The following is a 24,822-nucleotide window of genomic DNA, read 5'->3' as shown; positions in this document are numbered from 1 at the left end:
ACCACTCCTTTCTGCCCCTACCTACTATCCCGGTCACTCCTGTACCTCTGGGGTCTCTCCTGGTAGTTTTTGGACAGTCTTACGGTCTCTCTGCTTTGGTTTTGGGATTCTACAGTATTCTTCGGTGTGCTGCTGCAGCTCTGCTTCATGTGGTCCCCCTGATTCCTCCAGGAAGGGTTAGGCTCTCTGGCAGGTCCTTTGAAAAAGTATTCTCCTGGGCCCCTCCAGTATGCAGCACTTCGCCGGCGTGCAAAGGTTCCCCCCTGCTTCCGACAGAGTCTCTGGTCCACAGCTTCTTTTCCTGCAGCAAAACGACTTCCCTGCTTCTTGCTCCTCCATGGAGGGCTTGTCTCGAGGAGTCTGTGCTCCCTTTTATACTGGCTCTGGCCAATGTGACTGGAACAACCTAGACCGTTCAACATGGTTCCTATAGGTAATATTTAAGCCTGCGCACATCCTCCTCATCTCAGTACTGATCTTGAGAACTCGTAGCGAGTCAGTTGAACTCCTTCTCGTCCAAGTACTTTTAAAGGGGACGGAGTTCTCAACCCTACCGACATACATAGGGGACTCTGGTACAGAGGTGAAGTGGACAGGGGATGAGTGTGTGTGGGAGGGTGATGTGTTATCAGAATCCTGCATTCCTCTGGGATAGTGGGCAGCTTTCTCATGCATAGGGGCTCCGCCTAGTGAAAAAGGGACGACATCCACAGATTCATCACAATTCCTAAAGCCATGATCTGAGCGAGTGTGCTACGCTTTCCGGCCGTTCATCATGAATGCGAGGACCATGGCGAAGGTCTGTCGGGAACAGGCGGAGCTCATTTCCGATAGCCCCAGTTTGGAACTTGCAAGCCTAGTTTCCAGTTCTTCTTGAACTTTCTTCAGATTCTCCAATCCTACTACTCCACGTTCTGTATCTTCCGACCGTTCCTAAAGGGGAACATCATCCTCTCATTCCGAACATGACATTAACACTGGTGGCCTGGAGGATTTCAGATCAAGGTGGAGAATCTCTGGAATCCAAGCAAAGCTATAAGCCTCATCAAGGACAGCTGCACCCCGGCCACATCGCCGACCTGGACACGCTGGTGCATGGGACCGGGGTCCCATCCAGTTTCAGCTTCCGTAGCGGAAGTGCAGCCTTTTCTAGCGGCATTGTCAGACCGTGGATTGGCATACAGGGCAGTGAATACTTATCAGTCGGGCGATTTCGACCGGGCATGAACTGGTGAACAGTCTGGCAGTTGGCGAGCACCCATTGGTATGTCTTATACTGAAGGGAGTGCGCCTGTCTATGTCATCCATAGCTAGATTTGTGGGACATGAACAGAGTCCTGAACCTGTTCCTCTCTTGGCTGCAGAATTCAGAGCTGGCTGCATGGCTCTTTCAGGCATGCTCACCACTTTGCTATGTCTTATATCATGCAGGAAAGTGTCTGACATCTCGGCACTAGATTTGGCAGTGCGAGTATACTCACCAGACTGGAGTATCTCATGTGTCCTGGTACATCAAGTGCAATTCTAAAGTTATTTCATACCCAGCTTTCAGTGACCATTCTAAATTGTGCATTGTCAAATGGCTTAAAGCATATGAGGAGACGATGGACCAGCTGAGGATGAATAGAAAAGGCCAGCTGTAAACAGCCATCTGCAAACCTCATAAGGCAATGACCGCTCCGACGCTAGTCTGTTGGGTGCATTAGACTCTGACTCTGGCATGGATAGATTCATCTCGTTTTGGAGCTCACTCAGCCAGAGGGGCCACAGCTACAAGGGCCTTTCAGGTGGGAATTCGATTGGAAGACCTTATGAAGATGGCAGATTGGTTCGGTGAATCGGTCTTCAGGGATTTATATCTCAGACCTATTGAACAGACGGCACAGTTGAAGGTGAATAATGCTTGCCTCTGGTTTAGACATAGAATGAAGATTTTCTGTAATAACTTTCAGAACAGTCTTGATTTTATTAAAGACAGGAAGGCAAGCATTATTCATGCCCTATGTAATCATTTGCTATTATGTTTTCTGTGATACGCCATCTGAATCATATCAAACCTTTTCTCGCCATCATAATTGAAATTTCATTTAGGAATTTTACCAGTGTCCATATCAACATGGGTGAGCAGTTCAGGAGCGCTGTGTAGGCAGTGTGGGAGCATTAGGGAAGATGTCTAACACGTTCTGCTATTTGTCCTGTCTACAAAAAGAACATCATGGTTACTCCCATTATTCAGATACTGGAATATACATGCCGTTTATTCTGCTCTGGAACTAGGAGATCAGACTTCAAACTTAGCAACAGTAACAGGTGTTGGTAAATTTATAATGAAGCCATAGGTAATCCGCACAGGCTCGCGAGGATAGCTCTGGGGCAATGTGCTTGCCTTGTAAACAAAATAACACAAAACACAGGTTCGATTCCTGGGTCCGCGCTTAGAAACCTCTGGGTATTGCATGTTGTAAATAACCAATTACAAAAATCCAGTGTTTACTTGTAACATTATTTATATTCTTTGCCTTACTGCAAATTAACTTCATGATGCCAGAGCATAGGCCACTTTTGCTTACATTTCATGTTATTACTAGCAACTATGTTAAACATGGGGCACTTTATTGGACTCTTAAGGTTGGAAGGATTACCAATTTTGATTACAAAAAGGATTGCATTTTGTGCCGTTTCCACTTTTTATAGTGGTATTATTGATTCGTTTTTAAATGCAAATTAGTTAATACTGTACTAATTTTTTCCTGCGTCCAAGATAAAATAATGCCTAAAAGTATTTATGGCGATGATGGGAATTCAATTAGTGTCATCAAAAAATGGATACCCAAAACAAGTCTGAACCTTTGGCCCATGCTGTAAAGAGTAAAGGACATGCTGCTACTCTTGTCTAAATGGGATGTATTCATTTGAAGGTAGTGTTGATTATTTGCTTACGCGCTCAAGAGCAGTAAACAAAGGCCTTTTTAAGCATCACAGACCAGAATTGCAAGGAGCTACAGAGAGTCGTTTATTGATTTTATGAGAATCTGCACTGGAGTAAGTAGGCCTTCCATGAGAAAACTAGACTGACTTTATAATTGAACCGTAATCACGTAGAAAACAATTTTGCCGAATTACCTGGTCGAATGCAGACAATCTTTTGACCGTTGGTGTCAGATTGAGGCAACACTGTTACGAACCCAGAGTCTAAAACAGGTTTGACTGCAGATGGTTTCAAATTGTTGAACACCTCGGGCCAGCTTCTTCGACAACCATGATAGTTCACTAATAGCTGCAGTGCCTTGTCATAGTCAAACTTCCTCGCTCGAAGAAATCTTAGAAGAAAAGCATCATCCAGCCGTGTTGGGAGATTTGGGTAATCCTTCTGGATCATGTCCCTCAGGGCCTGCGAATCACGTAGTCTCCATTCTGGTTTTTCTTGCAGTTCTTCACGTGCCTTTGCTACAAGTTCCGGAGTCAGTGAGCACACATAGCTTTGGTATTTTGCTGTCTGTTCATTTTCTGACACTGTTTCGGTTAAGCGGTCAGTTCCTAGAGCCCCATTTTCTTCAGCCATCAGAATTCTATGTCAGAAAAACATAATTGTTGTTAATGTCAATTATAAACATTGACAAGCATTAGGGAGCTCCAAAGCCAATGGAAATAAATTCACCAATGTAATGATACGAACATATTTTTCAAAACTATTATAGGGAACAAATAAAAATGGCTTGCAAAACAGCAGAGACATGTCTAACAGGGATGGAAGGAGCAACTAAAACTCATCCAACAGATGTCAAACAGAGCATTGGTACAAAGGAAGGACTAAGAATAAAAAGGTTTTAAAACTACACTGAAGATGAAATACTGTTCCAGGACACTGTATTGTTAACAGTGTGTGTCCAAAGCATCCCAGCCAAGAGAAACAAGTCCACCTTAGTTCAGATATTTACACTTCCTAATGATACATTTTCACTACAGCCCGATACTTTTTGCGCTCTTGGTGAACCAAAAAACAATATCAAGTGTTGCCATTTTTTAATCGGAAGAGGCAGTTTCAGCTTGACTAGGAGGTAAAGCCTCAGGGGGTAATAAGGATGCATACAATATGTTTAGAGAAAGCTGAATGCCTCTTCTAGTTCAAGTAAGTGAAACAGTGATGCCTAGTCAGATCGTGTCCTGAAATAGGGGAACAAAACAAACAGGAGGGTAACATCCTACTGTGCTTACTGGTGAGAATATGATCTACTTTAAAGTAATAGAGATAGGTTCTACCTTACTGTGTTATTGTATGTTCATCTAAGAGGACCATCAGATAAATAGCCCCATCGGAACACACAATTTGTTTTCATAATCGTTATGTCTGTCAATAGCAAAGAGTGCCTATTGGGTACATTGCTTAGTGAAGAAAAGTGCTTGATTTAGTTATTTGATGAGGATTCCCTGAAACTAATCAATTATAGAAAGCCATGCTACTAAAACCTAAAGGAGGTTGGTGCGGACTGGGTTTACGATAGAGGTTTTATAGTTGACGGGGCACTCGTTCCCCTCCTGCCATTTACGACTTTTATTGAACCATTAGCTAGTTAATTATGGAGGAATTGTGCCCTTTAGAACTGCAGTGGGAAAGGAGGTCAACTTTGCAATCTCTACCAACAACACCAAGACATATTTCTCAGAGCCAATGATGTCAGGATCTTGCATAACGAAAAGTGCAATGGAATTTGGATGGGTATTGCTGGATGCGTGATCAAGGAACATAACACAAGAGCATGGTGTGGAACAGTGGACTGCAACCTTTGGCTCTCCAGTTGTTTTGGACTACCCCTCCCATGATCCAATGGGAGTCCCAGTTCAAAACATCTGTAGATACAAAGGTTGCAGACCTGTGGTCTAGAATAAAGCACAATATAAAGTAGGACATCAGTGGCCAACCAGAGAATACTCCAGACAGCTGGAAAGACAACAGATAAAGGACCCAGACACCCAAACGGAACCGACATTTTGCTATTATTTTTATAGAAGCTCAAAGCATGCGTTAGTGATGGGCTAACTTGCAAATATTGATCATTCATAAAGTCAGGAAGATGGTGCTTCTCACGTTGTGTACCTGTTTCATTCCCTCTCGGTTTAGCTGAATATTTAACAACTGATGAGTATGAAATGTGGTCACAGAGTTCGTTGTTTGGAATAACAAAAACCCTATATCTAGCAGGAAGAAGCTTTGCAGTACCTAGAAAGAAAGGGTGTGTGGCTTCCATCTCTGTCCGATTCTCATTTTTACAATAATTGAGGTCTGATTTTATGGTGAAATGTGAAACCAGTCTCACAGAATGAGCCAATGGCAATTTAAAGACTGTTCCCTAAATTCTACAAACAGGTGCACCTTAGGAATCTCATGGAGTAAATCACCACATGGAATACAAAAAAAAGGCATTTTATACATACACACCTGTGGCATAACTAGGTACTGTCATGGATCTGGTTCACACAATACGGTGGGATAAACCTTCACTGAAAAGATGAAGGCAGTTTGTGGACACTAACAATATCCTCTTGTTGAATTGGTAAACATGACCTTCCCAATTATCTCTTTCTCCACAGATCTTCAAATTAGTGATTATTTGTAGCAGAATAAGTTCGGCAAACAGGAATTAGGTGTGCTTGCTTTTAAAAAAAATGTTCATATGATGGTTTTCTTAGAAAGGGAAACACTGCCAGATACCACAAACTATACGTTGGAATCCGATCCTGGCTTGTCTAAAGCAGGAGGTATGCTCAGGAAAAGTGGTAAAGTAGTTTTACACATTTGCAAAGATAGCTTTCGGATGGCTAAGCAAATCCCTATACCAACCAAGGACTGCCTCCACCAGTTCAAATTTATACTGTGATGGTATTGGATTTCTGGCAAGTTAAATAGATGGAACTCTGCTCTAAGTTGTATTGACTATCATTAGAGCAAGGGCAATGGCAAGTTGGTGGCCTAGGGCACAGGTATGCTAGTGGTGTGCTAGCATGACAACTTGGTGGGAGTCTATCAAAAGCTCTGCAGTGTCTTAGACTATAGAAAAAGGAGGTGGTGATGGCAGGGTTGAGTTTTTGCTGGCACTAGGGTTTCTTTTTACTGCCTAGTTTTTAGCATAGTCTTTCATGTACAAAATCATGGTATTACAAACTCTTTGGGTTCTTCTTTGGAATATAGGGTATTTGTCACGACTGTGCCGCTGGAGCACCAACTGCCACCCATTGTGGACTATTTGGGACTCATTCATCACCAGCAGGTCTTATAGAATGCAATCTAACAGTACTTACTCTGAGGGCCCTGGTGGAAACCCAAATTTCAATCACTCTGTGCCCAATATGGGAGGATATCCATCTCATGATCCAAATGGACTTCTTCCACCTTGGATGCAGCCCCCTCCTCCACCAATGGGTCAATCCCCATATCAATCTGGACCCCATCAAAATGATAAGTCGCCTTCTGTTTGGGTGCTGTGCTTTTGTTTCAAACTTGACAAGCAAACAATAAATAAATAAGTTCCTTGGTGCTGAAGGAAAGGTGAGAGTGACTGGCTGAAATGAGCAGTGGAGTCTAGCACATAGGATTTAATGACCACCACAACTCTGGTAATTGAGGGCCTACAACCATTGGTCTTGCAGCCTGGGTTTGTCATCCAATCAGCATTCCAGAGTGACATCACCTCCCCTCCCTCAATTATGCTGTACCCATGTTTCTTGATAATTTTGTTTGTAATACCTTCAAATAACTTTTGCATTCATTACTAATTATTTAAGACAAAAAAGGCCACAACTCATTTAAGTAACTAGCAATAAACCCTCAACTCACTTTCCCCAAATGCTGTACCCCACCTGTGTGCGAGCAGCCACCCACTCTATGTACAACAACTAGGGGTCCTTGGGTACAACAGGACAATTATCTTGCTATTCCTTTTCCCCCCAACTTTTAAATTAAGATTCCTCCTAATAGTACCATGTCTAGTCTTATTTATAAATCCGGTCTGAATTGGTCAATACAAGTACGTCTCTCAATAGGGTATTAGCTGGTATTTTAGAATAAAGGTTCACATCAATATTAGTGATTGAAATGGGCTTGTAGGAATCACAGTATATGTGGGATCCTTGTAAATCTTCAGGATTACGATGGTAATGGATTCCTCCAGGGTTATGGAACCTCTGCCTGATGGAAGCAGGATTTTCAAACTTAGGTGGCCTCTCCACTGTGTACCTGATACCCTTTACTGTGTTCACCGTGTTCTGAATTTGTGGTAAACTAGGGTTTTTTCTCTCCCCGCAGGATTTACAAACTTAGGTGGCCTCTCCACTGTGTACCTGATACGCTTACTATGTTCTGAATTTGTGTTAAACTAACGCCTGCTGCACTCTTCCTGTCCGCTTGCGCTTGTCTTGTCTTCCCCCACCCACTCCCTCCTATTCTATGGTGCTCTCTATCTCACCGATCTTTTCTAACTGCTTCCCTCCTATTCTATGGTGCTCTCTATCTCACCGATCTTTTCTAACTGCTTCTCCATTGACTATCCTGCTCTCCTCACTAAATCTGGTAGGAAAAAGTATCGCTGATACCTACACTAGTGCCTCCTCCAAGGAAACTCTCACTGACATCCTCTTTTTCGTGCCTTCTCCTGACCTATGGACCCTTCATATGGTCTCTGTGCTCTCTCCTTTCTCCTCTTCTCCCATTAATGGTGGCACCCGTTGGGATGTCCTCTTGGCTTCCTTCCACTCCTCTAAGGCCATCATTAATGTCTATGCTAATGGGACCGTCTTGGTCCAAGGCCCTCAGGCCAACCTTCACCTTCGATAGACGCTTCCCACGCCTCATCAACTTCCTTTCCTCTCCTGCTGTGCCCCCTCCTCTGTCCTCGACTAACTTGCCTCTTCCCTCCCTCCCCACCCCCTCTCGTGCTCCTTCTTCACCTCCGCAGGGCGTACCTCTGATCTGTACCCCTCCCCGGAAGTCCTTCAAAGATGGCAAACTTCTCCACATTGCCACTCTTAACTCTCGCTCTGCCGTCAAACATTCCTCTGATACCTGCCGCCTTCTTGAGGAACTTGACCTTGACGTACTCGGTCTCACTGAGACATGGTTCACGGCCAGCTCTGTCACCAGCTTTGACAGACTCCTACCTGACGGTTACAAGATCCTCTCTATGCCCAGACCCAACCGTGCGGGGGGAGGTGTGGCCCTTATCTTCCCTGAGTGGATTCCTGCCACTGTTACTCCCACGCAGACCTACTCCTCTTTTGAATGTCTTGTCTGCCGACTCTCTCTCTCTCTCCTAGCCATTCCCTTACCGTGGCTACCATCTATCGGCCACCTGGTCAAATTTCCTCCTTCCTCTCCGAGTGGGAGGACCTCTCCTCCTCACTCCTGTCCTCAACCACTCAACTCCTCTTTCTTGGAGACTTCAACATCCACCTGGATGCCTCCCGTCCCCCCCTCTGGACTCTTTCGCAACCTCTGCGACTCTCTCTCACTCTCTATTCTCCCGTCTGGGCCGACTCATTCTGCAGGGCACACTCTTGATGCCCTGATCTCCTCTGACCTTCCCCTCTCTGTCCCTCTCTCCTGGAGTGATCAATTTCTCCTCTCCTCCCACCTCACACTCCCTACCCCACAGGCAAAGCCACCCCCATCACTGCCACCTTCCTTCTCGGTCATCCGACCCATGAAGCGCGTGTCAGTTGAGGCTTTCGCTGCCACCTTCTTGCCCCCTCCTCCCCCTTCGGCTGACTCCCACCCTGACACAGCCCTCTCCACTCTCCACTCTGCTATATCTGATACTCTTGATATCCTTGCCCCGGTCATGAGAATCCGCCTGAAGCCCAAAGCCAAATGTAACTCCTGGTATGACTCGGATCTCGTCACCCTTAAACGCAAGTGCAGGGTGGCAGAGAGGAAATGGCGTGCTTCATGTTCATCCTCTGACAAACTGGCCTGTCGCCTGCTCCAAAGGCAATACCGGCTCTCCGTTCTCACCAAGAAGAGAGCCCTTATCCAAGCCCGCATCTCTGCAGCATCTAACAATTCGGCCGAACTCTTTAAAATCTGCAAGGAGCTGGCCAACCCTGCTGCAGTCTCTACCTCTCCTGTCCCCTCCCAGGCCCTCTGCACAGCACTGGCCTCTCACTTCATCTCAAAAACTCAGAACATCCTGTCCTCACTCTCCTTCTATAACCTCCCCCCCTCTATTCCCTGCCCTTCCTCTGGCTCTTCTGCAGCCACCCCTCCTCTCTCCTTCTCTTCCTTTCCCCTTTTTTCTGCTGACGAGGTTTCAAGACAAGTCCGATCTATGAAAGTCTCGTCAAAACAGGTCCACCCCTGTTCCTCCAAAACTATCAAGGACCACATTGACTCCTTGGCTCCTGCCCTTGCTGACTTCTGCAATCACTCCTTCGCCTCTGGAGTCTTCCCATCCCCTCTCAAGCACTCCCTTGTGCACCCCCTTCTTAAGAAACCCTCTTCCGATCCTTCCTGCCCAGCTAACTATCGCCCAATCTCTATCACTCCCTTCCTGGGCAAGCTCCTGGAGAAACTGGCCATCTCCCAGCTTAATCTCCATGCTGAATGTGTTGGTAGTCTTCATGACCATCAGTCTGGCTTCAGAGCTGCCAGAAGCACGGAAACTGCTCTCCTGAACATCCGTGAGGACCTGCTCTCGAACCTTGACTCTAACATTCCATGTGTTCTCATTTTGCTTGATCTCTCTTCTGCCTTCGATACTGTCAACCATACCATCCTGCTCAACCGTCTCCGTGATAACCTCGGTATCACTGGTCAGGCTCTGGCATGGCTGACCTCTTTCCTCTCAAATCGACCCTCCCAGGTCCAACTGGGGTCTTTCCTCTCTGACATCTTCTTCTCTACCTGTGGTGTCCCCCAGGGATCTAACCTCTCTCCCTGGCTGTTCAACCAATATCTGGCACTTCTCGCCCACCACATCGCCGCTCTCTGCCCCTACTTTCAGTGCTATGCGGATGATACCCAGCTCATTTTCAGACTACCCTCGGCCTCCTCTTCTCCTTCCCTCATCTCTGACTGTCTTTCTGCTATTCAGGAATGGTGTGCCGCCAACGACCTCTGCCTTAATGCCAGTAAGACTGAGATTCTACTCATCGGCACTCCCACTCCCTCCTTCCCTGCTGCTCTCTGGCCGGCCTCTCTGGGCCCTCTTCCTGCAAGGCAAAAAACCTTGGGGTCATCTTCGACTCCACACTCTCCTTCTCTCCTCACATATCCGACATATCTAAGAAGTCACACTACCAGCTACACCTCCTCAGAGGTATCCTTCCTTTCCTCTCCTTCCCCCAGAAGCTCACTGTCTCTAGAGCCCTGGTTCTCTCTAAGCTGGACTACTGTAACAGCCTCTATCTAAATCTGCCCGCCTCTACTCTCCGCCCTTTGCAACTCATCCAGAACAGGACTGCAAGACTTGTCCTTGGCCTCAAGCCCAGGGACCGTATCTCTCCAGGACTGAAATCACTACACTGGCTCCCAGTGACTGCGAGGATCAAGTTCAAAACCCTCGGCATTGTCCACAAGGCCGTCTGGGGCCTTGGGCCAAAATACCTTCAACTCTCTCTTCCTAAATATCTTCCTTCTCGAGCTCTTCGCTCATCCGCCTCCAACTCCCTCAGGGTCAGCCGCTTCTCCAAACAACGAGTTGGGGGCAGATCTCTTTCCACTGCAGGGGCCTCCCTCTGGAACAGCCTTCCTGAAACTTGAGGAGAACCACCTCCGTTTCCGGAAGCACCTCAAAACCTTCCTCTTTGCCTCCGCTTTCTCTCCCCCTCTCCCCTGCTAATACTACTGATACTGCACTGAATCTGCAACGGGGCCATTCACCGTTCTCGGCCCAGCCACTCTCCCCTGCACTGCCTCCACGGCAAACCCTGCACTACGGGACTGTGTCTATATCCATACAGCCCCCCTTCCCAGCACTTGTCTGCATTTACCTCGCACTTGCCACCAGCTGGCCCTGGTTATTTATCTTGTATGCTGCATGCCAATAACCCTGTACTGCACTTTCCCCTCTCCCTTTCCCCCATGCACTTTCCCCTTCCCCTCTACCCTTGCACTTGCGCGATCTGAATGACACCTGGCCTAGTAAGATCGTTGTCTGTCTCCCCATGTTCCCCCCACCCCTGCCTCGTCGCGCCTTGAAACACTTGTGTATAGGTGCGTAACAAATGCATCATATCATATCATATTGGCAAGGAATGTGCTGAATAGGCTAGTCTGCTAAGGGGCAAGTGAGGTAGCACGTCATATAAAATAAGGCAGTAAACCCATCTGGGCCAGGTGCTTTAACTTTTTGGCTTTTAAGATGTTGGCTGACCTCTTCCTCCTGGACCAGAACTTCCAGTTCCTGTCTGGAATGTGTCAGGGAGCTGTGGCATATTGGCCGAATTAATATAATTTAACTGGATATCTGGGTCTGTCTTGTTTTTGAAGAGAAGAGCAGTAATATTGTTGAACCAGTTCTAATTTCTTATCCTCATAGACCAAGTTCTCTGTGCCATCTCACAGGCCAGCGATATTATCCAGAGTTCACAGTTGCATAGTTTAAAATCGTTTCCTTTTAATGCTAACCCCCGGGAAGTTCTTTCAGTTATATGTGCCTCAAGTTTAGCTCTAGCCATTTTCAGATCTCTCGATGACCTCTGGGACTCTTTCCGCTTGTGTTCATTCTCCCTACTTTTCACCTCCTTTATACTGGATTCTTGAAGAGCGTTTGGGCCTTTGCATAGGTTGTCATTCGACTACCAACTTTATAACATCCCATTAACCCTAATGAATGGTTACCGGGTTGGTTTTCCTGAAATCAGTTGTTTATCGCACTCCCAACATGTTGGTATATGGGGTCATACAACCTTGATGGTGATCTATGTAGAGGAGATGAGTATTCCCCCATAGTCATACACTCAGTGCCGTGGTCAGGAATCATTCGGACCACAATTTGTGTCTCAGATATGTATATCAAGGAGGTGGATATTGTAAGGAAGGCGTGGTATCAAAAAGTGAAGACAGAAAAAAAGTGATCACAGTTCAAGAGTGTTTATTGAACTTCAATGTGTTGGTAGAAGGCCTATCTAAACCTAAATCTAAAGATGGGCTCAGGCTATGGCCATCAAATAACAATAACGCAGTCTTAGTAAAGTCTGTCAAAATAAAAGCCTATACTAATAAACTTATTGCCAATCCTTATTTCTAAATACAAAATGGTGTTGGATAACAATGTATGCAAAATAAATGTTTTCAAGAAATATGTTAGGATAGTTGAACAGTTGGCATCCCTTCCCCAGGTTTTAAGCACAGGGCAAGGCGGCACATGCGGGCTTCGCACACACCCTGGCCCACGAGTTAACAGTTCAACACATAGGCATCAGGGCCTTCCGTCGAAAAGTCTCTTTCGCAATGACAGTCTCTTATTGCAGAAAGCCTGATGTAACAATCAAAACACAAAAGTTACTTTCCTTTGTCAGGATTTACACTTCATGAGTTCAAGACTGGTTTTCCTCATTCGGGCTCGGACCATGGGTCCCCCTTGTCCGGGCTCAGTTCCTCTTTTCCACAATGTTCACAACTTGATCTCCCTCGCTCGGGTTCAGACCTTGGATGTCCCTCGTCTGGGCTCAGATCCCTTTTGATACCAGAATCGAAGACTTTCGAATGTGCAATGGGTTTTGCTTAAAACATTGCAGGACCACTTCAATTCACTTCACACAATTTACATTTCACATCAATCTTCTACTTTCGTTTCTTTTGTCAGGACACGACCTTCGACTGAGCACATTCACAGAGGTGTACCACTCTGTCAACTGTATAATTTCCTGCCTTCTAATGTTCAAATATTAAATCAACAATTTAGCTTCACCTGTGTCTTTCATCACACGCGTGCTTACACCAGGGGAGAGAAGAAGAGCATTGTTGTGCTAACAAATCTAGAAGTCTTCTTAATTTTTGATGGACCATAATCGACTCCCGTAAAGGACTGGTTTAAGGTCTATCGCTCCATTGATGTTACTTTGAGCTGCAAATTCAGTAGCAATTTTGGGGTACTCTTTAGCAAACGCCAGACCGATCTCACAAAAGTGTTTTCTAAAATAGCCAGCTTTTCTTACTTACAACACACCCACAATTAGGACCCATAAAGGGCTGCCGCCTTGGCTTTTGACCTGTACATTTCCAGAGATTGGGCTAAAGCCCCATGGCCATGTACACGTGCACATTCTGCAATGGACTTCAGGGTTAGGTTGGCTTTTTCCATAGGATTGTGATTCCCAGGTAATCATTTATTTTACAATGTTTTTATTGGCATTTATGGTTAGTGTTTACTACATGCAACATTGTCTTGCATACATGTAATAACAGGTCAACATAAACAAGTAACATTATAACAATTATAACAACAACCAGTCTTCACTTCCTGGTTCGCTCTTAGGGGAACTCGACTTTTCCTTAGTGGGGCCCTAGATTGTAGGGTATCCCTGCCTTTGCTGGGGGCAAGTGGGTGCTTATTCGACTTTCCTCATCTTGATACCTCAGCTCCTGGCAGATCTCAAGTAGCCCAGGCATGGGCCTTGCTTCGGGGCTTGTCATCCGATGGGTGGAACATGTCCCAGATCAGTGTTTTCCAGGCCTCTTATGTAGGGCTCGCATCGCCACGAGCTTTGGACACCCTGTCACCCCACACCCTAGTCTCAGCACCTGTCCAGTGCTCCAACTCCCTGTGCCATCTGATGTATTGTGGTCCCCCTACTGTTTTCCACGCCATTGCAATGGACCTTTTGGCCAGTATGCATGCCATGTCCATAAGTCCCACTATATGCCTATATTTGCTAACTCTTGGGTAGGCCCCCAGTAGGCATTCTTTCGGTGTCCATTCATACCTCACTACCCTCGCTTTTCTGCAGGCCTGCTCTCTCCTGTTCCAAAAGTGCTGTATCTTCAAACACCCCCAGAACATGTGTCGGATCCCCGCTCCCCCTGCCCCACACTATGGGCACAGTGGGTGATTCCCAGGTAATCATAACTTGGCACTTGTTCTAGAATCTGGTTATCTATGGACAAAGTTAACTTGCAATGCCTATTTTGGTAGCTAAAGACTACAGATTTTGTTTTTTCAAAATTAATCTTAAGGCCTATTTTGCAATAGCTATCAAATAAAATAAGTTGTGTCCTCAAGCCCATCGGGGAAGTGGAGACCAATACTGTGCCATCTCGAAAAAGTAACAGCAGAATTCTTTCTCTACCCAGGAAAGGGGCGTCAGTATTGTGTCTGAATAGTTCCTCCACTAAGTGGTTTAGGAAGATGCAGAAGAGGGTGGGAGCAAGTGCACATACTTGTCTAACCCCCTTTTGGACCTTCATAGGTGGGGCAACTTGAACGCATAGATTACACCCAACTACCGCTTCTCTATTATTGTACAATTTCTGGGTGGCTTTGAAAAGATAATTGGGCATGTCCTTACTCTCCATTATCTCCCAGGGTGGCCCCAGATTACACTATTGCCACAACAAAATTGCCACCTTACAGAAAAAAATCTCATGCAAGAGAATGGCCTTAAAAGATCCCCCTATCTCTAGCACAACACAAGACTTCCACAGATGATTCCACGCGCTGCTACTTTACCAAAGTCTCTACTATTGAAGTGGAACGTACTATTCTCTCCCTTAAACCTTCAAATTGTCAGGGAGACCTATGCCCGGCGCAGCTCATCAAGGATGCTGCCTGTGACTTGTCCCCATTCATCACCAAACTAATCAATGCGTCCTTCGCTACTGGCACCATTCCCACTAACCTCAAACAATCATGGGTACTCCCACTCCTAAAATTAACGACTCTTGACCCAGCGACACCAACTAATTATAGACCCATCACCACTGTGCCCTTCCTTCTAAAAATTTTGGATAAAATAGCGTACCTTCAAATTCAAAAACACCTGGAACAGCATCACCTGTTAGGAGCCAGACAATCAGGCTTCCGTCCCCAGCATGTCACTGAAACCGCTCTTATTGATCTAAAGACTCAAATTGACCAGCTTAAAGACAATGGCAAATCAGCACTACTCCTCCTCTAAGACCTCTCTGCTGCGCTCGATCTAGTTGACCACAACATCCTCTGCAACCATCTAAACACAGCAGCACACTTCTCTGATGAAGCCATTATCTGGATAAGATCATTCTTAAACGGTAGAACAATGAGGGTCTTCTCGCCATCAGCATCTGCAGACCCTACACCTATTACCTGTGGTGTGCCCCAGGGTTCTTGCGTCTCACTTACACTCTACAATATTTTGCCTAAGCCCCTTTTCGATGATCTGGACCATCTCGGTATCACCTACACTAACTATACAGCTGATATCCAGATCCTCCTCCCGCTTTCAGGGGATTATGAAAAGGATTTGGCCTTGGTGAACAGAGTGTATATCATCATCGAGGCATGGATGGCCACACATGGTCTATGCCTGAATGATGATAAAAAGAACTCATCATTCTGGGCACCCCATCTAACCTAAAAAAATTGGGCTCCATATACTTATCATTCATAATCGATGGTAACACCATAAAAGTGGAACACGAGGTGAAAACTCTTGGTTTTTACCTGGACTCGAATCTATCATTCACTAAACAGGTCAATTCGCTGGCATCTTCTACTGGCTACGTGTAAACTGATACACACTGGCATGCCATTCTTCTCCGACAGCAGCTGCATCACCTTAGCCAGAGCCCTCATCCCATCACGTCTTGACTACTGTAATGCCCTTTATCTAGGATCCTCCAAAGCCACCGTCAAAAGAATCCAAACTCTTCAAAACAATGCACTTAGAGCGGCCCTTGGCATATCCAGAAGAGACCACATCTCAGAAACTAGTCGCCAGAACAATTGGCTCCCAACCTTCGATAAAGTCCTACTAAAAACCCTATCGCTAACTCACAAATCCCTCAACAATGCTGCACCCATCTACCTTGCAGAAAGATTTCATAAGCAGCCGTCTACAAGACCGACAAGATCTGCCAATAGAGACCGACTATCCATACCTAAATATAAGCAATCCACCATCAGAGGTAATAGTTTCCCTGTAAAAGCAGCCAAACTCTGGAACACGCTGCCTCCCACTTTAAGAATAGACCAAACTTACCACAAATTCAGATCCAACACTATCACCTGGCTGAAATCGAACGATAGGTAATCTGTATACCACTAAGTATACATGTACTATTTGTATGTAATCTGTATATTACTGTGTGCAACCAAGTGTAACCTGTATATTATTATGTATATATGTACTATTTGAACGTAACCTGTATTTTACTGTGTGTAACTAAGCCTCGCATATACGTGTAACCACTGCGCCCCGTTACCCCAGGGTATGATGCGCATTATAAATAATAAACAAACAGACAAACTATCAAACGCTGTTCTTAAGTCAGTAAACCACATATAAAATGTAACTTTCCGCAAAATTACATATTTCTGTTGTAAAACTAGGAGACAAACTGCCTGGTCAATAGTGTTCTGACCTTTTTGAAATCCAGTGAGTACTACTTTGGCATAGATCTTCACTGCTGTATCCAGAAGGGAGATCAGACGATAATTGGCAGGATTTTCGCAACCTCCCCTTTTCAATCAATCAATGATACTTTATTTTTAGCAGTATGCCATAAAAGCAGCAACAAAATATAAATACATACAATATTTCTGTGTTCTGTATTCCCCATAGTTTCCAGAACTCTGTGCTGTTTTTACTATCACAGTCCAGCAGGGCGCTACATTTCCCTGAAGCATGCTCCCTTTTTTATTTGTTAACCGTACTTTTTATTCAAATCTAAGGAACTGTAATTCATCACAGCCAATATTCTCTACACCTTTCACACACCTGACAAGCCCTTCTTCGCTAGACGACATTCCTTATCATACCAGACATATTTCTGAAATGCTGAGAATTTTAGCCTATTCCCTTGTTGGTTACAATGGGGTGGATCTTACTGACCGTACTATTTTAAATCTGTATGATATTATTTTGTAAGCCTGGCATTCAGAGAAGGATCTCCAAGTGTCTCAAAGTGCCATCAAATATTAATAGGAAGAGCATTTTGCTGTTCGATCGTTGCCCATTTTATGGTCCATCTCACATGGCCCACTCATCACAATATTAGTATTCCTATGGTGATCATCCAAGTCACACTGGGGCCATAAGGCAAAGCCTAGTCCCATGCTCAGAAGTCTATGGTCACTCTCCAAGTGACCAAGCACTTCAAAGCTCTTGACCACATGTCCATCACAGATCAGCACAGCAGTCTATATATGAAGATTTAATACCAGATATAAAAATGGGACCGCTGTCTGTACTCACCCAAAACTTCCATTGCAAGCTCTTAAATCAAGATTGTAGAGGATAGAAGCCACATCTAGCGTATGTTTATAAGCACATTTAATGGATTTCATATTACGTCCGGTATATCCCATGCACCATCATCTTCTAAAATATTATTTTAAAAAAACCAGAGGCTCAGATTGTAAATTGAAATCCCCAGCCAGAATAAAATAGACACCCCTTGTTTTGAGGCTTTTTCAATGGTCTATTCTATCGTTTAGTAAACTGATTGTCTCAGGGCCGTTTTCTATCTGTTTGACGGTTAAAAAGTATTAATAATTCTCCCTTCTTCTCAATAGGATGCACTTCCTTTAGATCACTGGAGCCTGTATCATAGGGCTTGATTCCAGACTTCAAGGCAGCATTCACCTAGACTGAACAACACCTCCATTTGGACGACCATGACAACCTTTTGTAGTTGCTATATGAAAGAAGGTATAACCCTGGAAGTATACAGCAGATATAGACAAGGTTTCCTGGAACATTAAAATATGAAATGTCTTTACAAAAGCACACCAACCTGGGTCACAAATGTTTTTTTAACCAACCCTGCAATGTTCCATGACAGTATCTTTAGGCTGGTTCTCCTAGCCTCATTGGTCTCTTCAACTGTATTATCTACCGTCCCAGATGCTAGTACATTAAGTGTAGGTGTACCCAGTCAAACTAAGTCTTCCATCCCTCCTGCACTCAAAATGCATCCGTGGGCATTATTCTAGATCACCTTTCCCCCCATGACCTTCAACGTGTTGCATTCTTTCTATCAAAAGGGGACCGCCTTCCTGCACCTCTATATTATCATCCTTGTGTTGTGTTTTCCATTCATTTATTATAGAGGTTGGCCAAACCGGGGCATAGGCCTCAATGAGAGGTTTATATTTACAGGGGGGCAGGTTCTGTACTCTATCGCTAAGAGGCTCTGTTCCAATGCTTAATCCTCACATTCAATACAGATATAAATCACTGCTTGGACCAGTTCTTCTGGTACAACATGTGATGTCATCTCTTATTATGGAATGGCAAGCCATTCTCAACCAACATGTCTCAACCAGTGAAAACACCAATTCATTAAGGATTTGCTTCCCTCATAAGGCCCTTTAGTTGAGGTCTGGACATTATGCATAAACACAGCACAACAAGCTGGTCTAGTTTGGATTTGAGTAGTTGTGTTGTTTGACTGTCTACAGCCCCCAAGGGCTCTCTATTCTTTTAGGCCCTTTAGCTACCTTTCTATTGCTGCTACCCTATGGGTCAAAGTCACGCTTTACAAATAAGATACCATACCATACCCAAAGGTTTTGGGACGGAGTGGGTGATTTGATAGTTCTTTATTGTTTGGGCAAAGGCAGACTCTGCAGTTCTTCCATTTATCCCACTAGCCTTCACCTCAGGAGTATTATCCACCAGCTCGCCTCTACTACTATTCTGAGGTGGAATCACTGTATTCCTTATAATTGTGTCCTTCAATATTGGAGACCTAGGGCCTCATTATGAGTCAGCCAGTCTGGAAAGAACGGTGGTAGTAAAACTGCCACCACCATTCTTTCCGGACCAGCCGATTCCGAGTCCTGCAGGCGGGAGGTGTAACACCACCCGCCTGCAGGCGGAAATGGAAACACTGGCTCCGTCATAGACGGAACCGGTGTTTCCATTGTCCTCATCCCCATGGGACTCCATGGGAATGGGCACTTACACAATCCTGCCTCCGGAATTCCCGGAATCACGCAGGCGGAATGGTTAATACGAGTCCGGCGGTAACCTGCTTGTCTTTCCAGCTCGGTTACCGCCGGACTCGTAATGAGGCCCCTACAATATTTACAAGCTCTGCCTTACTTTTATTTATCATATCACAGTTACTCTTTATTTCTGCAATCTAACTTCACCTCCCTCATCTAACAGGGACATAGACAATTGTTTTATCATGCCCAATTCCTTCAAAATGGTGGTCAGATGGTTACAGTGACCTGCCGCTGGAGTAACTGTTGTCCCGTACATCCTTCATCAAGAGATTTGACTGAGGTTTCCATGACTTCTATAACTCTGGGTGACCAAAGGTGTTCTCATTTAATATTTAAAATTTATTGGAAGCTTGGATTGTGCGCGATTACCACAATCTTAACTTTTCCCCCTTGGTCAGTATCTATAGGCCCATACCTGAGCAGGGTTACAATTTTCAGTTGTAGAGCAGGTGATCTGTTCTAAACAAAAGAGCATTACCCTATCTTTGCTGAGGTGGCTATTAGCCAGGATCGTATACATCTTACCTCCTTTCTGTTCTACTTTTCTTCCAAATTTTCATATTGAATGAAGGAATAATCTTAATCTTAACCCCTTTTCTTACATTTTCCCCAGTTAGGCATTGCGTCAGCCTGCAATACTGTGGAGGTAAATGGGACCATACAAGTTCTTTCCTCAATATTACACCAAGGAGCATCCACAGCACAGATAGTATATACAGGACCACAAATCAGTTTGCCTTCATCAAGGGAATTTAAACGAGTTTCTATTTCATGGATCAGTTTGTTAACTTTGTGAATGGGGTTCATGATTATATCATATTTCTTGTGAAATTTGACCAGGGAATGGCTAGTATTTGCCCCCCTTCTCCCCCAAGCCCCATGATAAATGGTAAACACCTTGAGGTGAATCTGTTAGCGCTGGTCCTTATGCAAGTTCCATGATAATTTTTCCCAAACAACCCCAGACTACTAATCTCTGTTGGACGGCCACAGTAAGGTACACCACATTGATGTACGCCCAACAGCTTGAGGAGCAGCCAAAGTCGGTCTCCCCCCACCCCCTCCTCACTGCTGGTTAGTGGCATCAAGCGCAGATCACAGGTTACAGTTCGTACCTCAGTGGTACCTGCCAAACAGCTTGAGACTATAGAGACAGCCGGAGCTAATCGCTTTAAGATGGAGTTGGCACTTTAAAAATTGTAAAAACCAGCCAGGAAGTGTAAAACAGTACTAGAGTATAAAGAGAGTGAGGAATCTCAGTTTATACATTAGAACATGGAACTTAGGTTTAGCTGTAAACCTACTACCATACGTCTGCTTGGCTCAGTAGGGGGTAGGATCCGAGACCTGGTATGTCCTGCGTCTGTTGACCTCAATCTTCAATAGATCAGAATAAAATATAAATGCGCCGATCCACATACAAGGCAGAGCGCAACAGCAGGCATTTTCAAAGTTATGCCACTTTCTTGTTGGTTGTATTCTTCGCTGTCGTCTGCCTCCACTCCCCCAGAACATGGCAGATGAACCAAGGGGTCTAGCGATTGACAAACAAACTCCAGGACAAGGACAAGTGGGGGAGGGTTGCAGGGTTCTCATTTTAGACCAAATAAAAGTCAAGTAAATTCGATCAAATGTGATTAGGTCAAATGTTTTAGGTCATATAGACCCAAACCGTTCTGCTTGGTGGGTATTCAAATAGCCTTCCCAAGTGTCCTTTAACTTTATAACACCCCCCCGCCCCAACTCCTTTTGGTTGACTCACCAGTTTAACGTTTGGATCGAACGAAGAACCGTTGCCGGGCTGATTGCCCCCTTGCACAGTCTCTCGCCTGGTTCCCGTGTCGGTCTCTTGTGCCTCCGCCGATGGAACCGTTGCCATTCCGCAAGACCATGTCTCGTTGGGTCCTGCAGCAGCTGACTTCCACCAGAGCCTCTCTCCTCTGAAATGCGACGCCTCAATGCCCGCGAGCATCGTCCTCCTTCAGCAAGGCTCACCTCTGTGACCCTGCTTCTGAGCTTGTCTCCCGCTCAACATCCTCTATAGCTTTCTGCTCCTTCTCACTTAGGTTGATACCACCTCCTCCTCCTCTCACTCCACACTCCTGTGCATAGTAAGACGCACCATTTTAAAATCTCCCGTACAACTGATAATCTTGGAACAACTAGTCTGCGTCTTTAGCTTAGGGTTGTGCCTATTCCGCCTTAACTTCTCTCGCCTCTTCTTTATCCCAGTACCATAGGTATTATGGGAATTGATATTCATAATGTTTTTACACTTTCCAAAGTTATGTTGTTTCAATTGTTGGTTGGACTTAACCTCTTCTGTTTCTGGCAAACTTATGTGAATATTAGTAGTTACACTGCTTGGCTCCACTTAACAATATGCCATCAATGTTTCAGGGAGATTGGACGAATCATGTGATGATTGAGTTCCCACTCCCTCCACCCCCCCCCCCCCGATATGCGTCTCCTCCCATATGATCTTCGCTTGTGATACCACCCCCAGGGTCAGGGAGTGGCTACGAAAGGAGGCCAATACCGGGGTTTTAGTGATGATGTTGCAGATCAGAGTGTCTGTAGCATTCAATATATAGAGAGAACAGAAGAGTAAGTGGTATGGAGATCAGATGATGTTGGTAGGTGGGACGAGAGGGCTGGTAAGAGTGCTAAAATATGGGATATAACAGGAAAAAGATTGACTGACATTGGGCTTCATTACGAGTATGCCGGTCTGGAAAAAGGTGCCAGTAACACCATGTACCGGCACCTTTTCCGGACCGACATACTTCGAGCCTGCTGGTAGGGGCAGTGAACTACCGACAGGCCTGACCTGCTGGTAGTTCAGGCCCCTACCGGCAGATACTGAAGCACCGTTACCAACGGCGCTGGTGCTTCAGTGGTTCCCATCCCATGCCATGGGAATGGGAACTTACCATTACTCCGACCCCTGCAATATCCCAGTAATACTGGGCGGCTGAAACGGTAAGATTGGCTTGCCGGAAATCTCGTAATGAGCCCCATTGTCTTGATTTCTGAATAAGGAGCAATCAGGAGTCATTAATCACCACCTCCTGACAAGAGGCTGTGATGAATGGCTTCTGATCATCCGTCATTCAGGCCCAAAGCAAGCCAAGCTCGATGCCAGCGCTTGCATCTTGGGGCTTACTGTGCCATTAGCATGATCAAACACAAACAGCCAGGGATTTATGGTTACAACCCCATTTGGAGATGACAGCTCTGAATTGTTGCACAAATGACACTGTACTATATTTAATTCATTTTATTGTAACTCATAGGCAAGTGACTATAATGGCAAATATAAATAACAAGCCATCACTCCTAACAATAAAACTATCACATAAACGAACATCTGGAGAAATAAACAATGAAAAAGTAATTTCAGTTTAAATGCATGGACAGCCTTTCTCCTGTACTCCATGCCTAGTCTATATACAGCCAAGACCCGTTGTACTCCCGTTGGAAAGAAAAAACAGTTTGCAGGGTGAATGGCTTCCTCTCCTACGAGCTCTGGTTTGCTGCCATCTGTTTCCCTCTCCCAAGTCCTCCCAACTACAATGCCGTTTGCGCCGGCGGAACAAGACTGCTGACCTTGTGCGTGTGTGTGCCTCTTTCGGCCTGGCTTATATATATGTTTCAGTTGCTAACAAAATGGCGGCAAGTAACTTGGAACATCTTAATGCCCATTTATAGAAGTCATTAGGTCACAAGTTCCCCTCTGTATCAGAGTTACGATCTTTGTAACTTTGAATACTTAAGTCTCACTTTATGCGGTCTGGGAAGGGTTGTTATGTAGGGACGGTTAGAATTTCAGCTCTCCTGTTCAAAGTCTTCCTGTACATTGGATTTCTGTAACTTCACCCTGGGAGCCCTGTAGCTAAGAATGGCAGTTAGAAATATTGTGGCTACGTCAAACCCAATTTCTGTCGTCTGAGAAAGGCCTCTAAAGCAGGAACCTGCCTCTTGCAGCCTTCTGTTCTGTTCAGGAAGTAGCTTATATGCCCACCCCTGCTTGTTCAGCAGGCAAGCATTGAATTGCTAACGGTTAGAAACTGATGCCTTACCATTTTGAACTCAGTTCCAGCTGCAGTTAAGAAATTAACAAGTTTGCTCTCCAGAAAGCCCACATGGAGCCGAACATTGTTATTACAGAGCTTTGCCAATTCAATCTTGGGCCATGTTCAGTGTAATGCTGCTTTGTTCCGATGGCAATTTTATACAGTAGGTAACATGCCCTTTGTGCACATTCTGCAGTCTGTTACTGTCGTCTTAAACTCATTGCTCTGAGTTGATGACATTATGGAGGAGGTCATAACCATAAGGGCAGATATCATGTTAAACATGGGGACAGAGGGGTTTTCACATCTTGTGATAAAGCAGCCTCTATGGGGAATAATCAAAACAGGAGGGTGGTAGACAAAGAAGGAAGTCCATATATACTGCCAAGTGAAGTCGGTGTTGTGCCCATTGCTTCTGTCACCCTTTGCATGTTTTCTGTCTCATTTGAGCCTCTATCCACCCACTGCTGTGGCACTTGCCATCATCATACGCTACCTTTATGTGAAGAGTTCCTTTATCAGAACATACCACCTCAGAGGAGAGTCTATCCAAGTATAATATGGTCTTGAATGCATGTGATGACAGAAACAAACCGAATTTCTGGTGAAGACTACATAGGAGGATAGCTCGGGGGGCGGGGGGGAGGGGTTAACAAGCTCGTATTGGAAGCAAGACGACACGGAGCAACACAGGTTCGATCCCCGGCTCCGCGCTTAGAAACCGCCGAGTATTAAGCGCATAATAAATAACCTATCATATCATGATGATTCTAGTACTGCGAGTAGCTGACCTGACCGATTTTTGGGGACGTTTTCAAATCCGGAAAATGTCAAAACCTCCATTAAAAAAAAGCAACAAGATAAACTTCCAATAGCATTAGCAGCATTTAAATTAAGAATGCTTTTCACATGACTTGTGCATCTTAATAGAGAATCTATTCTCTGAAAATCTGATTTGATTCTAACTTTTCAATAGAAAGTAACAGAGTGCCCATTGAGTGGCCTGGAGGAAGGATGAGAGTAGAGAAGGACCGAATAATCCTAGTCAAATTTCAGAGAAGATCTATTGCACTGCTATTCAAATAAACGTTCTTATGACCTGATGAATGTCTACATACCCCTCAATGCAGAGGGGCTTTAAAGCAAGAACAGGAACAATTCAAGAAAGCATGAGTAGAATCGTACCACCAGCAGGCTCACAATTAAATGGGGAACTATATCAGTGTCCAAACTGAAAATGAAGTCAGTGCACGACTCCAGAAACGGCAGGCAGACAAACACCAGGTCAAGTATGTAGTGTTCTTGCCCGAAGGCCAACCTCCCTCTAAGGAGGCAACCGATAGGGGAGAAAGAGAATGTTTTCAAATGAGAAAGATGTGAAGGTGGTATGGGGCTTGAAAAACAGTGCGAAATGAGCTACTTGGGCAGTTTGTGACAAAGTTACTCGAATATATTAGAGTATGAGAATCAAAATATATGGTATGATGACCAATCCTGGGTGTTGGAAGTTTAACAGCATAAACGCACACCCCAAGTATGCTACAACATTATTCACCGAATATGAAATTGTGTGAGGCAGCACCCATCCACATCGAGCATGA

The 24,822-nt window shown here is 45.0% G+C and overlaps 2 protein-coding genes across 2 annotated transcripts in view; one reads left to right on the top strand and one right to left on the bottom strand.

The window, feature by feature from the left end:
* The window catches only part of SERINC3 (serine incorporator 3), a 967,471-nt gene that overhangs the window by 898,034 nt on the left and 44,615 nt on the right, over window positions 1–24,822 (top strand). The window lies entirely within an intron of this gene.
* TTPAL (alpha tocopherol transfer protein like) overlaps window positions 1–24,822 on the bottom strand; it is a 173,477-nt gene that overhangs the window by 110,822 nt on the left and 37,833 nt on the right. The window contains exon 2 of the mRNA XM_069651331.1: window positions 3,124–3,569. Coding sequence (XP_069507432.1) covers window positions 3,124–3,569 — 446 coding nt within the window. The remainder of the gene's footprint in view (window positions 1–3,123; window positions 3,570–24,822) is intronic.

Source organism: Ambystoma mexicanum, chromosome 3p (genome assembly GCF_040938575.1).
Source record: "Ambystoma mexicanum isolate Mex_15411 chromosome 3p, UKY_AmexF1_1, whole genome shotgun sequence".
NCBI classification, from domain to species: Eukaryota; Metazoa; Chordata; class Amphibia; order Caudata; family Ambystomatidae; genus Ambystoma; species Ambystoma mexicanum.
The sequence above is the reverse complement of the archived record's forward strand: the minus strand, read 5'-3'. Positions and strand labels throughout refer to the sequence as shown.